General features: G+C 29.0%; 1 protein-coding gene across 3 annotated transcripts in view; it reads right to left on the bottom strand.

Moving 5' to 3' along the window:
* LOC129964107 (5'-AMP-activated protein kinase subunit gamma-1-like) overlaps nucleotides 1-18555 on the bottom strand; it is a 190033-nt gene that overhangs the window by 4872 nt on the left and 166606 nt on the right. For all 3 annotated transcript variants that reach the window (XM_056078790.1, XM_056078791.1, XM_056078792.1), the window contains 13 exons: nucleotides 17632-17659; nucleotides 16520-16617; nucleotides 16095-16128; nucleotides 14636-14683; nucleotides 12418-12476; nucleotides 10997-11042; nucleotides 10871-10919; nucleotides 9763-9889; nucleotides 4481-4579; nucleotides 2937-3059; nucleotides 1479-1547; nucleotides 911-985; nucleotides 732-825 (listed from right to left, as the gene is read on the bottom strand). In XM_056078790.1, coding sequence (XP_055934765.1) covers nucleotides 732-825; nucleotides 911-985; nucleotides 1479-1547; nucleotides 2937-3059; nucleotides 4481-4579; nucleotides 9763-9889; nucleotides 10871-10919; nucleotides 10997-11042; nucleotides 12418-12476; nucleotides 14636-14683; nucleotides 16095-16128; nucleotides 16520-16617; nucleotides 17632-17659 — 949 coding nt within the window. The remainder of the gene's footprint in view (nucleotides 1-731; nucleotides 826-910; nucleotides 986-1478; nucleotides 1548-2936; nucleotides 3060-4480; nucleotides 4580-9762; nucleotides 9890-10870; nucleotides 10920-10996; nucleotides 11043-12417; nucleotides 12477-14635; nucleotides 14684-16094; nucleotides 16129-16519; nucleotides 16618-17631; nucleotides 17660-18555) is intronic.

The raw sequence follows: 18555 nt of genomic DNA, 5'->3' as shown, positions 1-18555 counted from the left end.
AATAGGAAAAGTTTTTAAATAGATTTGCTTGTGACCCCCTCTCACACGAGGAATTCTAGGCAGCTGCCTAATCGGAAATATTTCCTTTTCGCCACTTCATATCATTTAGGCAAAGCCTACCAAAAGAGCATTTTTTTGCAATAATTATAATACTAGTATACAATCAAGTATTATTAAAACTAAAGATTTCTAAAGACATGAATTACAGTTCTATAAAATTATTTAACCCTAATTTAAATCAATTAAGGATATTTTCAGTAACTACTCAAACCCAAACAAATCCTGATTACTGCTTCTCATATCAAAAAATTCTTGTTCATCATAATAATTTTTAAAAACTTTACATAACATAAAAGTTGCAGTCATTTTTCCAATTCAGTTTGAACTAAATAAAACGTAGAACAATTCTTTAAGCATTGAATAAATGCCAGAAGAATATGATTTACATAGTTTTTCTTTTTACAATATAGCAATTTTCATTATATAACAATTCAAAATTTAAAGTGCTAAAATTTATGTTTTAGGTTTTAATTGTTAACCCTTCAAACTTTCTGATAATCAGCCGAAAATTGGCTATGAAATGTTTATATGAAATATATCTTTCATGTGCCAATGAACAGTCAGATTATTATTGTTCAAAAATTCATATAATAGTTTATTTTTAACAGTTAGATGTTAAGTTGTCGGTCTGATGTTCGATGATTAGTTGAATAAAAAGAAACGCCACATACCCAAGGGCTGCACGACGAGAAATTGCAGAATGTCCGATAATGATATCATTCCAGCAACACCACGCCTAGCGTCTATCACTACAAGGCGATGAACCTAGGAAGAAACTCGGTTAGACAAAGCTACGGTTCGCAAGTTTACAAATAAGAAAGAAAGAAAAAATCGCATTCATTCGTGTTACCTTTCTTGTAACGAATTTGGTTATCACAGTTTGCAAGGTTTCATCCATTGTGCATATCCAAGCGGTTTCACGGGCCTGAAAGAGAAGCAAGAAGCATTTATATTATTTGGGTGAAAGAAATCCGACCAATCCATAATGGATAACTTAAAACTGGACAATAAAAATAAATAATAAGATTATAAAATTTAAAAAATAAATATTATTAATTATAATGCAAGTAGGATATCCAAAATTAACATGTGACATATTCAGCAATGCATAACATGGTTAGAAATCTCAGCTAAGCGTTAGTTTGATAAAGAATTCCTAGGTACAAGGTGATAAGTGATGGATTGTGTCTCCATGTTGGAGTGTGCCTCATCGTATGAGTGATAAAGAACAGATCAGGATTGATTTCATTCATGAATTTACTTCCAAAGAAAATAAGATGAATCAAAACTTCTAGAGTATAAGTTTCTAACTTTGTAGGAGAAAAGACTTCAGACCACAAGGCAACTCGACTCAACGGGCCTTTTTAACAAATCTTGAAATATCAAATATTGCCAAACTAAACAAATCGCATACTTACGTAAGGTTTGCTGATAACATCATCAACTGTCATTTCGAGATTGTGATACGTCTGGTCCTTGGCTAAGCCCTGAAACGGAGAAGAGACTGTAAACAAAGAGTAGAAACTGGCACCCATGCAGGTAAAGGCAAGTTTAGTTTAACCCCTTGACAAACGAATTTATTTAAATTTAATAATTAGATGATATCCTATTTTAGACATTAACTGCCATTTTGATTCTTATAATATACACAGCATTTGAGATATTGAAGTGTTTCTGAATGATTTTTGCATTTTTAAATAGTTATTTTTGTCACTTAATTGCAGATTTAAAACTAAAAATTCAAAATGCGTTGCACTTGTCAAATGCGTCATTGTATGTGTAGGAGTTGTGTTGAAGGCAAGAGAAGTGCAAGATACACTACATAATGAAAATGTCACTCCCAAAATGTAATAGACAAGCAAAAATTGGCGCATGTACCTGTTCTAGAACGGTGTTTAGACAGGAAATTGAGAAAAATCTCTCCCAAATAAAATTATATAATGCCCCAATAATAATAATCGGACTGTTGTTCTTCATGGCTTTTGAAGACACATTTAATAGATTTATTTTGATTTAAATTCTTATATATTTTTTACAAATTAAATCTTTCACATTCATTCAAGAAAAATTAATAAGCCCGGTGATGAAGTTACAGCAATGGGGTAAGTTATATTTCGAAAATACGTTGCACCAACACAGAACAAGAAACAGTTAAAATCATCAGAAAGATTATTTTACAGCAAAATAACAAAATATCAGCTTTTAATTTCTTATAAATTAAAATTATGACTCTTGATTTGTTTATTGTGAAAGAACTTGCCCGTCGGAATAGTAATTATATCATATCGTAGCAAAATTTGAGATTCATCGAAGTAATGATTAATCCAATAATTTGTCTGAATGCTTAGTTATAGTGGCAGATCTAGGCATTTTGCGATCCTAAACAAGACGAATTATGAAATCGTTTTTTTAATTAACTGGTCAACTTTTTATTTAAAATTTATTTTATATTTTAACCTAATTATTATGACTCATGTTTGTATACAGTGCTTTTTTTGATTAACCGAGCTTATAAACACAGAAATAACAAGTGAGCATGATGAAACAGATAAGAATTTGCCCAGTTATAACACACTGTAAATATTATCTTAATATTTTATAATTCACAGAATTTGTAATTTTTCAAATTATTTAATAATTAGGCTAGCCACATTTTTTTTTTAAAATCGATCTGCCATGGTCTCATACTTTGAATTGGTAATAACTCCTGATTTTAAAAATGTCACTATTGGTTACAAATAATTGCCTCCAAGCTGTAAAAGCTAGCTTGTAAAACGAATCAATTATAAAGAAATGCATGAAGTTTCACTAGATTTCTAGAGATTTATTGCCTTACAATACGAATGTCACGCAATAAAAAAAAATTGAATACTTACAAAAACATCAAACTTCTCAAAAAGATCGATCAGAATGTTATCTTTATTAAGTACAGGGAGAGCAGAAACGTTTCTCGTTACAAAGATGCTCAGGGCATCGATTACCTTCGTTTCTTTGTAAACCTGAAATGAAAACAGATGATCATTCGTATTTTAATAACTACAGCAAACAAAACAATGAATAAATTTAATTCCTTAGAAAATGTTATTTTGCTTTACATTCTCATAGCAATGGATTCCACAAATTCTACTCAGAAAAAGAATCTGGATATTTGAGAGGGAAAAAACACGACTTAAAGCCTATTCTTAGCAAAACTATAATGATAAGCATAATTTGTTTTCACAGTGCTTGTAATGCATCCTGAAAATCTTTGCTTAAATGTAAGTACAATATAAATTCGATTTTTGGTGAACATATCGAATATAATTTTTATTAAATATTCTTAAACACAGTAAAGCTTTCTTTATGAAAATATTTAAATATTTTTTAGCATGTTCCTTCACTTTCTTAAAAATTACTCCTGGTCTAATTAAATTGAACTTAACATTGACGGCATATTATATGCCTTTTTATTATCTATAACATTCATTTAAATTTTTCCAATGAAATTAAATTCCTTTTCTGTAAACAGGAAAAATTGATGTTTCAACTTTCCCTTCCTTTTCTTATTTGATCCGATATCCGAGTGAAAACGTAGATGCCAATTTTGGATATCCAACCAACAATTTAACTCTCTAGTTGCTTATGCCGCGATCTGGCAAACAATCTATCTTCTATTGCATCCCTCCTTTTTCGCAATTTAGAGTGTTTAATTTTACGATTGCAGATTATTATATAGTATTATATATATTATTATATATATTATATAGTGTAACATATAGTATCAGTTAACTTTTTTAAAAAATACTCTAATTTATTTGCAAACATCGCATCTAAATAGTAATTTTTAAAAATTACGGAGTCAGAGGGTTAAAGCAATATAATTACTGTTATGTATTTTTTGCCACATTTTGACACTTTTCGACTGGACTATAAGACGAATCTCTATTTTGATATTCCCAGCTATTCGAATTTCCGATTTAGTTTATCCCTTTAAAGGGTCATTTTTTTCTAGTCATATTATGTTAAAATATTTTTAGGCTTGAAATTAGAATAAGAAACGGGATTAATTTAGCTTATTAAATAAATTTAATTTGATTCATCAATTAATTTGGTTATTTAATAATTAAGTAACAAATCAAGGCACATCATTTTGTCTGAGATGAAGAACTGAAGCATCTAAGTTTCTGACTTACTAAAAAAATGTGTCAGAACTTATGCCATCCTACATAATTTCATACAATGATTGATAAATTTGGTGGGAAGCATACTTCCCACGGCCTTAGAAAGGGCTAAATAAAAATATAACATGCACCTGGATATTTAAACAGTGAATACTACAGCAAAAAGTAAATATCTGCATAATAATAATTTGCTGAAATATCTATTTTCACAGTGGTGTACAGACTATGAAAATATATTGAAATAATTTAAAACTTCTTACCACAGCGATGTCTTCAAAAGTCCCTATTTTTAGTTCTCGGATGGTCTTTTTAAAGAAACTTGGGGTCCTTACATTCGTTTTATCGAATTTCTCCAACAGCTGGGGGGAAAAAAACTTCCATAAGATATATAAAACAAAGGATAGCACTAAAAAATTACGCAGATGACAAATATCCACATTTTGCATACCTAGGGAAAAAACGAAAGTAGATCATACAAATGTAGGTAGCATTTCTATATGAAAACTTACTAAATGTGAAAGAAATCTTCAGTTAGAAAATATGTCCTTACACATCGGCAATTTTAACAAGTGTAATTGCCAATGTTTAATAGCGATTGCATCTGCAAAAGTCGAAGAAAGTATACTGAAGGTACAAGTTTGAAAAAAAAACCTCTATGATTGATTAGATTAATTCTTAAATTAAAGATTAAAAACCTTTTCTCGAAAAACTGACATTATCCAAGTGGTGATGTTTTGAAATATTGGCATATTAAAAATAACCTGAACTTTAATGTTAACAAATACACTATACATTGTAAATAATAAACACACAAGATGAAATAATAACTTGTCCCCTCTACCTATAACCTGCTCCCATAATTTATATTATATATATATATATATATATATATTATATACTAGCCGCCTTTGGCGACCAGCCGGTTCGCCAATCTTAATATTCGTTTAAATTTTAATAATTAAATAGCTTGAACCGGAGTTTAACCCCCTTCTTTACGTTTAAAATATATAACTAACATAAATACAATTTACTTACAAAAGCATGCAACTAACCTAAAAATAATTTAAATCGTCCGTTGATAATGGTTGTCATGGCAACAATCAGAACACAAAGCGCATGCGTGAATTTTCTTCGCCACTTACGGTAACGCAAATGCGTGAATTTTTCTACTCCAGTTGGGGTAACGCTATGCAGATTAGACATTTTTAATTTCCTTTATTCTGTGTTATTTTAATTCAAAAGTACTTCAGAATGAATCTGAAACATGGATTAATTAACAATGTTTAATTTTAAATGCATAAAACATTAAGAAAATAAACAGAATCGTTTGAAATAATCCGCCGAAAAATGTTAACCCAAGCCTCATTAATGTTGGGAGAAAAAAACAACAACTAAAGCCTTACTCATTTAGCAGTGGGGAAAATGGAAGATTTTTTTTGGCGGAAAAGTTGGCGGAGGGAAAAATGGAAGATTTTTTTGGCGGGAAAGTTAGTTTTTAATTAATAATTAAAATTCTAATTTGAATTTCAAAAAAAGGGACCCCAGGTGCACATTCCCGACCTCTAAGGTATACATGTACCAAATTTGATAGCTGTATGTCAGATGACCTGGCTTGTAGAGCGCCAACACACACACACACACACACATTGAGCTTTATTATAAGTATAGATATATAAACTACTTCGCATTAATTTAATATTGGAATAGAAAAAAATTGGCTCAAGGAATGAGCAAGTGATGATACAGCATAGCGTTATCGTGCAATTAGATATTAGATGGCTACGTTTTCCCATATACTTTGCAAATTTGCATATACAATGAATGTTTATATCGCGATTTAGATTTTGAAATTTTTTTTTATTGAATCATGACTATTGTATATAAAAGATAAAACAGAAATAAAACATATAAAATATTAATAAAAAAGTATCTTAAACTAGTTTCCAAAGGTGGTTAATGCACATCCAATTGATACACGAAATAATGATACTTTTATTAGAATATCTGAAGTATACATATTAAGAGTGTAAAAGTGCATACAAGAATTTATTTAATATCATTCATCAATTCATTGAAATTATAGTCGCTAGCCCGCTTTAATTTTATATTATGACTAAGCAGTAACCATTTCTCAATGCATTGTGATCTTGACTCTTTCCAACAACAAAGTCATCTGGTGGATTTTCATTTATTACATCAAAGGCAAATGTTACAATGAATTGGAGAAATAGAAGCAAATTTTCTCATGCAAATAAGGTGAACAATTACAATAGATCCACATATTTGAAAATCGTAAACCACAGTAGGCTTTGTGATTGACCGTAGCCATTTTTGTTGCAAGTACTACACAATATAAGAAAGTCATTAATACTTCCCTATTTTCTGGCATTCCGTCTCAGAATAAATACTGCATACTTCAAGCAAGAAACAAACTGAAACTTGGACATTTTATTTACAATATAAGATCTTAACTGTTCAGAAAAAAGACTACATTTATTGTACATTAAATTGCAAAATTTTAAAAATACTTCTATAAATCTGAAAGTTTCTAGGAAATCAATCTTCACTGGTGCAAGATCTTTGAACAGCATTTCAACCGTACATCATTTCTTATTTTTAATTCTGTCTAAAGTCGTTTCATTCGTGTAAGTAAAAAAGTAAGAAAAAAAAAGGCATCGATTGGCACCTTTTTCTTCATAGAAAAATGATGTGGAACACCTCAATCCAACTTTACGATAAGCGCATGTGCTTGCAACCCTTCTATCGACAACTTTTACACCTTTTCTTGGTTTGTTATTCATGAATCACCCATACAACTGAAATCATTGAGAAAAATAACGTTTTAAAATTTGGCCTTCGGTTGATATAAAATTTGGCGTAGTGACTTAAAACCAACATGGCCAATGAGAATTCCATTAAAGTATTACATGAATCCTTTTGATGCTAACATTCTCAAAAAAAAATGTCCATTTGCTTTAGAGGAATTTACGTCATTTATTTCGTCATGAATTTGCAATTTTAATTTTGACTTCAAAAATAATTTGGTCGGACTAGGATGTACACCAATTTTGAACAAACAATTTTTTTTTTCGATCGAACTTCAACACCTCACGATAGCTTTTAGCCACCCTGTATTTGGAAACAATTCTATCTCAAAAGAATAAATGAGAGAAAACAAAAAGCCACCAGGTTTTTAGTTTTAAATTCAAATTATACACCATGAGATTAAATATATGAAACGTCTGGCGCATTTAATCATAAGTATAGTGCCAACAGGTCCATTATGTAATAATTCAAGTTCACCCTGTATTTGAGAACAATTCTAGTTCAAAAGAATAAACGAGAGAAAAAAAAAACCAACAGATTTTTTTTAAATTCTAATTATACACCAAGAGATTAAATACACCATAAAACGCCTGGCGCATTTAATCATAAGTAGGGATTGCAATACCGGTATTCCGGGATACCGAATACCGGTATTTTGAGCCATTTTACAATTTTGTAATACCGGTATTCACAAGTTTAAATAACGGTTTTTCGGTATTTACTAGAAATTTTTTAAATTGTCTCCACTATATGTTCAGGGATCACCAACATAGCAAAATAGTATACGTTTTTGTTTTTATGCCTTCCTAACGGGCGAAGTTAATTAGCTAATTAATGGCTTACTTAATTGCTTAAATCTAAATTAGAGAAACATGGATTATCCCTGAAAGAAGATATTGTATCCATAACGACTAATGGAGCAACAGTTATGAAAAAAGTAGGAAAGTTGATTGGTGCATATCAACAATTGTGGTATGCTCATAGAATTCAATTAGGAGTAATAGATATAATATACCAAAAAAATAAAGAACAGAAGAATCCAAATACTGTGGATATAGAAACTTCGGATTCCAACATTGAAGAGAGTAAGAGTGAGAGTAATATTGACAATGAAGATAATGACAATGTAATTGTGGAAGAAGATATTGCTAATGAGGATGAAATATTAACACATCAAGAATTGCTTCCTATAATTTATAAAGTTCGAAAAATTGTTAATATATTTAAACGTTCCACTACAAAAAATGCCATATTACAAAAATATATACTAACTGGAAATAAAACAGAATATATGTTAATATTAGATTCTAAGACACGTTGGAACAGTTTACTCCTAATGATGGAAGGGTTTTTGAAATTAAAACGTCTAATCCAAAAAGCAATATTCAACTTAAACCTGTAAATCAATTTTTCAGATAGTGAACTCGACTTAATATCCAGAACTATATCAGCTCTACTTCCAATAAAACTGAATATAGAGGCATTGTGTCGAAGAGATTTTAATTTATTAACAGCTAATGTAACAATAAATTTCATGTTGCAGTCATGAAAGAACAACACACATCACTATCTGAAGAATTATATATTACTTTGAAAAATCGCACAGAAGAAAGGTGTCTTACGATATTCAAGATGTCTTATGATATTTACATAGTTATAATGATTTTAAAAATGAAAATGAAAAAGAAAAGAAAATAATTCAAATCTGATTAAGTTTATAGTAAATTTTCTTAAAATTTTTTACCCACAAACGTATCTACATTCAGAAAAATTCGGTTCAATTATAGAAGATTATGATGTCACTACTGTCCATAGTGATAAGGAATTGCCTCTTGAACGAAAATTAGAATTAGCGATAAATAAAAAAATTTCAACGAACCAAAATACAATACAGAAATTAGCTATATCCAAAACCACCAGACGAGAAATCGATTTATTTGAAGATGAGGGATTTAGAGGTAAATACTTGGAAAAAGTATATCGCGTATTGCTAACAGTATCACCAACTAGCGTAGATGACGAAAGAGCGTTTTCGACAGCTGGTAATTTTTACACAAAATTACTTTTCAGGCTTAATGCATCAATTGTACTGTCATTATGTTTTTTAAGATCACATTTCAAAAATTTTGTAAAAGTACCACAGACTGAATAGTGATATTTACACTTTTTTTGTAATTTAAATAAGTTGTTCTTTTACTTTTTTGTAATTCTTTATATACTGTTATAATTTATAAGTTACATATTATTTTTGTGATATTTACACTCTTATAAAACTGGCAAATAAAACAAAAAACACCTGTGTTTTCTTTCTTTTTCTAAAATTTCTAATACCGGTATTAAAACCGGTATCCCGGTATTAAGATCTAAAAAATACCGAATACCGGTATTGAAATTTTAGTCCGGTATTGCAATCCCTAATCATAAGTATAGTGCCTAAGCCCATTATGTAATAATTCAAGTTGTAAGAGATTCAATCCCTGCAGATGGCCAGCATATTATGTTACTCACGACTAAAAAAAAAAAAACTCGGAGTTCTCAAACACATGTCACGAGGTATTTAGAGAAGTGAACTATGTACAAGAAAGAGAATGGAATATATACAAATGAAAGTAAATACACACAACGCCAGCTATTCCTTTGACATTATTCAATAACGCAAGTATTCAACATGTTGAAATGCTTCTAAAAAGGTATATTTATGTAAATAAGCACTTACACCTTGACTGAGAAACTGGAGTAGTCTTTTCTTGGTTAGCACAAAAAGCACGCATTGCCTCTTCTCATCAAATACAGGTATTCTATGAATCCTTTCTTGAATTAGAAATTTAGCAGCCTGGGCAAGACTGAAGAAAATAAACAGATTAGTAAGTCATTGATTATATATCAAGATAAAACAGATCTACATGCGTATATTATATAAGCGGGATACCATTGACTAAGCAAATATGCATCAGTTTGTATAAGCATCTGACATAAGAATAAGATTTAAATATTACATATTCAAAATTCTGACTAATAAAACACGTTTAATTTTATTTGTATCAAAATTCATATGATGCATTCAATAAATTTAGATATTCTAAAATGTAAAGTTGAATATTAAGTCAAGAACCAGAGTATTTAAGAAAAAGAGTAATGTATTAAGGACAACAAACTGTTCAAACAACAAAAAATATCCTTTTTCGCACAGCAAAAATATCCTTAGCAAAGAAATGGGAAAACGCTAAGTACAACAAGAATATATTTCATCATTGATTAAATCATTCTATTTTTATTGACAGAAACTGAATTTTAATTCAACAACAATCACTGGTGGATTTAGATATTGTGCAGTCCTAGGCAGTAACATTTTGAGAGTCCCAATTTTTAACTAAAATTGCTAATTTAGTTAGCAATTAAACTAATTTAATTAGAGAGTTAACTTTTTAGCGATTTATTTTGCATTTTTCATTTATAACTTTGTAAATATAGATTTGTTTTTATAGATACGATTCCAGACTGTCCGGTATTCACGCCCGCAAACATATTATTAAGACCGATATTCGGTTTTATAAATATTATAATAATTGAATAAACATTATGAAACATATAAAAATATATCATTATACTAAAAAAAAAGGTAAATATTATATTAATATTTTATTGCTACTAGAATTTGTATAATTTATTTAATGAGTCACTAGGAAAATTATTTGCTCTACGTATCGTATGCAGCTGCCTAACCTGCCAAGTCGAAAATCCACCATTGATTATAATTAGCTAGATTGATTGTAGTTATCCACCATTGATTATAATAACTAGTTAGAAGGTAAAGATAGACATACCTATCTTGGCCATTGATCTTAACGAATTTCTTCGGTACTCCCGTCATCCCTGGAACATCCGGTGTATTTTTAGCATGTATCATAAAACATAATTCTGTACAGTAATAAATAAAAATGCATACTTACGTCTCCAAGTTGCTATACTCTGGTTTTCTATGTCTTTCATGTCCTCCTGAAAAAACGATATAGAAATGAGTCAACTGCACCATTATTTAATTGTTTTATTAAAAAAAACATGATTAAAGAAAGTTTTCAGTACTAAAAGACCGATGCACTGGTAAGTAGATAAACGAATTTATTAAAAATTTTCTTCGCGATTTTTTAAAATCGCGCAACTATTAAGATCTTAGATGAGTTAACAAAGATATAATCATATACATAAAATTCTTTATGAAGATTCATATTTTTAATATTTTGGGAGAATGTTTTAGCATAACTTCATCCACAAAATTGCCTGAATTCTCTGAACTTTTCATTGTCTTTATGGATTGTCAATTAACACGCAACTGATGTTTCTAGCGCTGAAGAAAGGAGATGTAAGGACTCGAGTAGTTTTATATAGTTTTCTGCAGAAAAGTGATATTATACCTGTTCGGTATAGGGAAAAAAAATCTAACAATATTTTGTCCAAAATTAGACGTTAGATTCAATTGAATTTCACGGAGTAACATTTTTGGTCTACAAGCTCTATAGATTTGATGAAAAATATGAGGAGAGGCTCTCAGCAATGACCAGACAAGCGTTATTTTAAGGCCGTGTATTTTGAAAGCTTACTTTCAATAAAAAGGCGCTTATGATTGTTGGCTATTTTAACGTGTCCCTTCACATCGCCAAAGATACCAACAATGCCAAATTGTCAAAGTAACAGTTAAATAACTCAATATGGCAAAATTTAGCACACAGATCAGAAATAGGGTTCCTTTAAATACTATTCTACTTGGTTGTTTGGGTTACCATATTGGCGAGAAAAAAAAAAATCAAGGGATGCTATAAAGTAGATTTAAAACACACTTGCAGATAATGAAGAAATAAACGATTGCGAATATTGTATTTTCTGAATTCAAAATCTAGGGACAATCCCCTAAGTCAGTTCACGTTTCTTTCTTGAAGACTGATAATGACTACTTCTGAAATGTTTCTGCATACGTTTTTCCAACTAACTTGTAAATATGTAAAATACAAATAGTATTCATAATAAATCTACACATTATTTAATGTAAAATAAAAAAAAGACATTCAATTACCAGCAAATAACATTTCTGAAGTCATGATAATCTGATCCGTAGAATTGTCGCATAGACACTAAAGAGCGTTCAGACTATGTTTGTGATGAAAGCATTCGCTTTACAATCGAATGGGTGAAAAAAAAAGTTAAACTGCAGTTTCCTTTTGATCAAAATATTACATTTTATGTTTATACTATCCACTTCATAATAAAAATTCGTTAAATTAATAATAAAATAAACATATGGCATACGAGATTTATGAAATTTGATTTACCGTTTCTTGAAATTTCATGCAAAAGAATCTATAAAAGGGGTACTTACTGGCTTGGTGATGTAATAATACTTTAGTACGTTTATAAAATCCGATATTGTAAGCATTCCTGAAATAAATACCGCCAATTAACTATATTTAAGAGGCAAAAGAGTCAATCAAATGAAACAAAATAAAAATCCTAGCATTTCTTTACAGGTCAATTCTTGATCTCCACTAACTGGCAGCATTATAGACTCCTAAAAAATCCATACTAAATTGTGCTATTATATTTCATGCTAAATTGTACTTTTATATAAATTTAAGTCCGAAGTGGAAAAAATATTTTTTTAATTATAAAATTACAGTAATAGAATTGTTCCAATTCAATAAATCGTTCCTTCATCCACGAATATTGACTTAAGGTATCTAACACTACATTTGTAAACTGGTATGGCATAAAACGAATATAAAATGTATCTTTTTGTTGCATTCTAAACATTATTATATTCTCTTCGTCAAATTCTTTAGTTGCACAGATAATTGATTTAAGTCTCTTCTTTTTATTCGGAGCCTTCATTAAATTCTGCCCAAAATTTTGACATAAGAAGTCATTCGCCACTGTCAGTTTTTAAAAAAATGCTATTTATAAGCTGAATACTATCCCTATATTTATTACATGTTTTATTTATAATACTACCAATACCTTAACCTTTTTCAAAAAGTATTTAAAACACCCAGAAAAGCAAACCATTGCACAACTTTCATATGTGATGTTATTTTACATTTTTAAATGCCATTTTCTCAGATTCTAAATTTGGATAAAATTTTCACATGAAAAACTGTATAAAATTAAAGTGATTTTTAGTTCAAATTTGGTATAATAATTTCTCTATGTGTTCTTCAGCTCTTGAACTATAAAATAAATAATCTGCTCATTTTGAAAGATTCCCAGATTGTTCTTCATACAATGTAAAAATAATAATAATAATAATTCATGATGTTGAAAAAAATGAAAATTTCAATCTATTTATCTGTCGATCTCAGTATTTAAAGACTCAATAGAAATGCTGCTTATTTCTTAGTTCAAGGACTAGGTAATATTTCTTAAACTATCTGTAAAATTTTAAGCAAATCCTTTGATAAACTTCTAAACTAGAAAGTTTGTTTTTTCACCACTTTTTAGAACAAATTTAAAATACATTTCGCTTTTAAATTACAAATTTTTGTTTTATATGCAATTTTCTAATCCATTTTATACGAAATTTCAAAACTAAAAGAGATTTATATTATTTTTCAAAGAAACTCACCCTGAAAATGCCTTAAAATGATACAAATGTTTTCTGAAAATTTTGATTAACTATTCATATCTGAATAAAACGTAAACGCGCATGTCCAGAGAAATAAAATATTGAAAATGCCTGAAACAAAAGTGTGCAGACATTTTCTCCAGTAATCTTAATGGAATTTTCAAGCATCATTTGAAAATTCGAAATGGTGTAATGAAGGATGGCAAAGGGGAAGGATACATGCCTCAAACGCCCATCTTCGGGATTACCGAATAGATACAAAATTTAGTGTCAATATGCCATTTTTTGAAAATAAACATGAAGTGAAAAAAAAAATACCACCTCAAAGGCATCATTTACCTAACTTAATCTCTGGTGACGGCTGGAGGTGGAAATATATTATGACCTGAGTGCAATTTGCCTTCGCTACGCCACTAGTAATTTATTTGTGTAGTGAATGCCTATTATAAATCATATATATCTATCATAAATCCTATCTGTAACTACAGGCTGCGTCGAAGCTGTGTGCGACGTAATTGTTCCGCCGCTCATCATCCGGGTATGATTCTAGAAAAGTTATTCTCTCTCCCTTTTCCTTGGAACGCTCTCGCGCACTGCCTCGGTGAAGAGCGTAGTAAAAACCAAATGTTTAATTTCTTTAGTTAAATTGTAAATAAAATTATTTTTCTAAAACGTCCCAATAATGGGAGTCACAACAAATACACGCAACCTTCATTACGACATTTGTATTAGACAGAAATTTATCTCATTCGACATCTTTGGCTTTCACGATCACACATTTAAATATAAATTCATTAATGAATGAATTACACTTAAATATTAAATTTCATTTTACTTTTAGTATTTGAAGCCCTTACATTTCATGTATTATTATTATTATTAAAAGTTATAACATTTAAGCTTTTTTCACTTATAAACGTTACAGGTGGCATTCATTTCGACATTTAAAAAGTTAAACTTTCTAAAATTGAGCACTTACCTACGAAATCCATTATTCCTGCATCCCATAAAGGAGCAGCTTTGATTTCTAGAAAAGCAAAAATTATATCGTAAGTGGCACGGGAAAAGCAAGCAATTTATTTAAAATAACTTTGAAGTATTTAACATTAATATCCAATTCTGTAATCATGAAATACACTCTTTTCTAAACAGCACAAGAGTGGTGGATTACTCATTAGAGAGAGAAGGCAGCTATCTAAGATTGCAGGACTGAATGGGCGCCCGAATACAAGTTTGTTAAAAAATATGTTTCTAGACTGCCACATAAATTTGCAAAACCCATACATTTTATGAATAATAAAAAAATTAGGACTACAATATATGTTTACAATGAATTATTATTATTAATTACATTAAAGTATATTATTTAAAACGCATGTACAAATTTTATTCATCAGCCATGTTATATTTGACAGGTCATACAAAATAATTTTTAATGTTGCATTTAAAAATTATTTCTTTATAATCTTTCACATTCATTAGATGCTTATGTTTGTAAGTAAGAAAATCGATGATTATGGCTAAAATTTGATGATTTTTTTAAATTAATTTTTAAATAAAAACACATAATTTCACGAAATTACCAAGATAAAAAATATTAATTAAAATAAATCAACAATAAGTTAATTAAATTAAAAATGTTTCGAAAATTCAAACAATTAGTAAGTTATTATTACAGGAGCCCATAATATCTATTGCCTGAAGAAAAACTCGCTATTCAAAATTGTGCCTGATTTTGACATTTATTTAATTGCGATTGTTAAAATTGCCTGCAGAGTAGTAAGAAGATACAAATTAATTAAACGGGAGAATTCAACTTGAAACAATTATATATATATTTATTTTTCGGAGCAATAAACAAGTCTTTATATTAGGTAAATAATTAAGATTCGAATTACTTTTCCGAGTGCAAAGGGTTAAAAAAATGGTTTGAGAAGTTGCCCATTTCACAGAAAAATTACGGGATGGAATTATCTTAATCCTATTCTAATGAATAAATTTAGTTTAGGAATTCGTGTCCATAAATATATAGGTGTTTTTATTTAAATGGATAAGTTAAGAAAGTGTTGTTTATAAAGCATTTACAACGCACACGAATGATATCAGCTAAATCTTAAGTTGCGTGCCTTCATTTATGAAGTTTATTAAATTTATTCCGAAAAAATTTAACATGCATAGTTAATTAAATACCATTTAAACGTCCGAATTAATAAGACGGTTTTCAAAATTTAAGACCCAAATTATTTACCAAAATTGAATAATTGCATCAAAAAACGGAAATTCCAATTATTTATTTCTTATCCTTTTTCGAATTTAAGAATCTTTATTAAGTATTTAAAATTCCACCATTTAAATAAAATGATCTGCTGATAAATCTGAGAAAATGCAAATACTAAAACAATGATTTATGGATTGATAGGATATGAAATCGTACATACCATTTGACAAAAGGGCACTGAAGGCATTTTTTACCTGAAAAAAAAAAACAAGTAAGCGATTGACAAAATACTAGTACATTTTCAAAAACAATAGTATGACAGAAGATATAACTAATATTTGTGCAATTTTAAATGCACTGAAGTTAATGAAAGTTAACTTAATGAAAATTATGAAACGTTAAATCCTCCTAAAATGAATATTCATTCGTTAAATTTTTTTGAAGGAATTTAAATAAAAAGTTTGCTCAGTGGTAAAAAAAAAAAAAAAAAAAAAAAAAATGATTACAGTAATAAAAAGTGAATTTCAGTTTCTAAAAAGAAATTTTATTCTGATTTCACTACTTAATTCGTCAAAAAGAGTTTATTTTTCGATAGAATAAATAACAATCGGAATCGTGCTCACTATTTTAACATGGATTTCTTACCAGTAGTTCCACGGAGAAGACGACGACCTTCCCACTTGTTGGCATGACGTCATAGCAAGGATGTGAACCCAAGAATGTGGGAATAATTTTTTCTTCCGCTGAAAAAAAAAAAAAAAATGTACTGATTTTTCTACACAGAAAAGAAATTTCTGTAGAATTTATTTGGTTGTTTAAATTAAAACCAATTAATTAAATTTTAATTGCTTCAGGCACTATAATTGTATGTGGTCGACTACTTAACAATTCAAAAGTCACAATATCCTCATTATTAGAAAAATAAACGAAATGCTCGTAATAACTAAGATTATGACAACAAAAAAACGGAAACAGTATTTTAATTTTAATCGCACTTAGTCAACCATTTACAATAAATTAATATAAGATAACACCTACAAGAAGAAAACGCATGAGATAGAAAAAAATGGAATTTTGCAGACTTTTACTTTGCGCTTTACAGAGCACATTTTTTAACTTTCTAGCATAAAATCGTATAAATTTTAATGTTCGATATTAAACAATTCTGATTTTCAATTATAATTCGAAAAAAAGAGCATTAAAAATATCTATACGCTAGATTTTACAGATAGATAAGTAGATAGATAAATTTGGGATTTATATGACTCAATTTTGATAAGGCAAGCAGCAGATATTAATTTGCTTATAAAGATTGTATCACATATTCAACTTGCTTAAATACGAATATTACATATCGTTAATATAATTACTCCCATATTCAACAATATCAAATATTGATATGATTGGCACTGTAACCAAAGACAATCCAATCAGATAGAATTAAATACAACCATGTACGCATCTTTTTCCGTTTTTCAATTCCAGATGCTTGTTTTTATTTTATATAGATTTTTTTTATTTCCTCTTCCTTTTGATAAAAAAAAATTTAATTAAATGATGAGAATAAAGAACGATATTTACTCCTTAATTTCTGAGGATTAAAGATCTAATCGGTCATAAGCAATTATTAAGTAGAATACATAGTTATTAGATTTTGAAGACTGAATAGACTACTTCAGCTCTATGGCCTGCAAAGTCATTAGCATCAATGTAATAAACAATGATAAACGGATTGTTGGACAAATAAAAACACTTACCCATATTGGTGTAATCAATGCGTTCCACCTAAAAATAGAAAAATTTCAGTTAATGATTCTTATAATTAACATATTTTTTTAAATGTTGACAATAAAAGAAAGCTGCATAGTTAAACATTTTTACTTAAATGTTGCAATAGCACTATTAATGCTATTGCAACATCACATCACAATGTAATTAGTCTAATTACATTGTGATGTGACGTTGCTATGGAAACCATTTGTTGCAATTTTAATTCAAAATATGGATTCCTTTTATCATTTCACAATTGCATAAGAATACAAGATTTACCAGATCACAATGAAATGCTTACGAAATGTTTTATAATTAAAATAGTCATAAAAGTGGTTTAATATTAACAGGTTTGCAGAAAAAAACCCATGTTATCGAAATGAGTGATAAACAGTAACACACTCATGGTTGAACCCGAATAGAAAACTAAATCCATGAAGAAACTCAGCATGCTGTTATTTATTGCAAAACTTATTAAAAACGGTATATTTATCCGTTAGTTTAATTATATAACCTCATCTTTTAAGAGCAAAACACTTTTTCTTGAAGATGAATTACAAAATTCGATAATACCCCATATTGAAAGCTAAATTTATTGGCTCCAACTAGAAAATACGTTTTTCCTTTTTCGAACATTTTTTAACCATCTATTTTCAGTTTTCTAATGAAAGAATGTGAACTTATGCAGAGATTCGACATAACTTGATGTACTAATGATATTTCGCTAATTAAAAAAATCATAAAGACATAAGAAAGTATAGATTTTTTTAAAAAAAATAAAGACATGAATTTGCATAAACATGTTTCGATTTACGAAATCTACCCAAAATAAATATACAATGAAGATAATGGATATTATTAAAAATTTTCTTGAAATTCGCGACATGAAAACAAAAGATTTCTTTTTATGA

The sequence above is a fragment of the Argiope bruennichi genome, chromosome 3 (assembly GCF_947563725.1).
Source record: "Argiope bruennichi chromosome 3, qqArgBrue1.1, whole genome shotgun sequence".
NCBI classification, from domain to species: Eukaryota; Metazoa; Arthropoda; class Arachnida; order Araneae; family Araneidae; genus Argiope; species Argiope bruennichi.
Note: the sequence above shows the minus strand (reverse complement) of the source record. Positions and strands in the feature narration are given on the sequence as shown.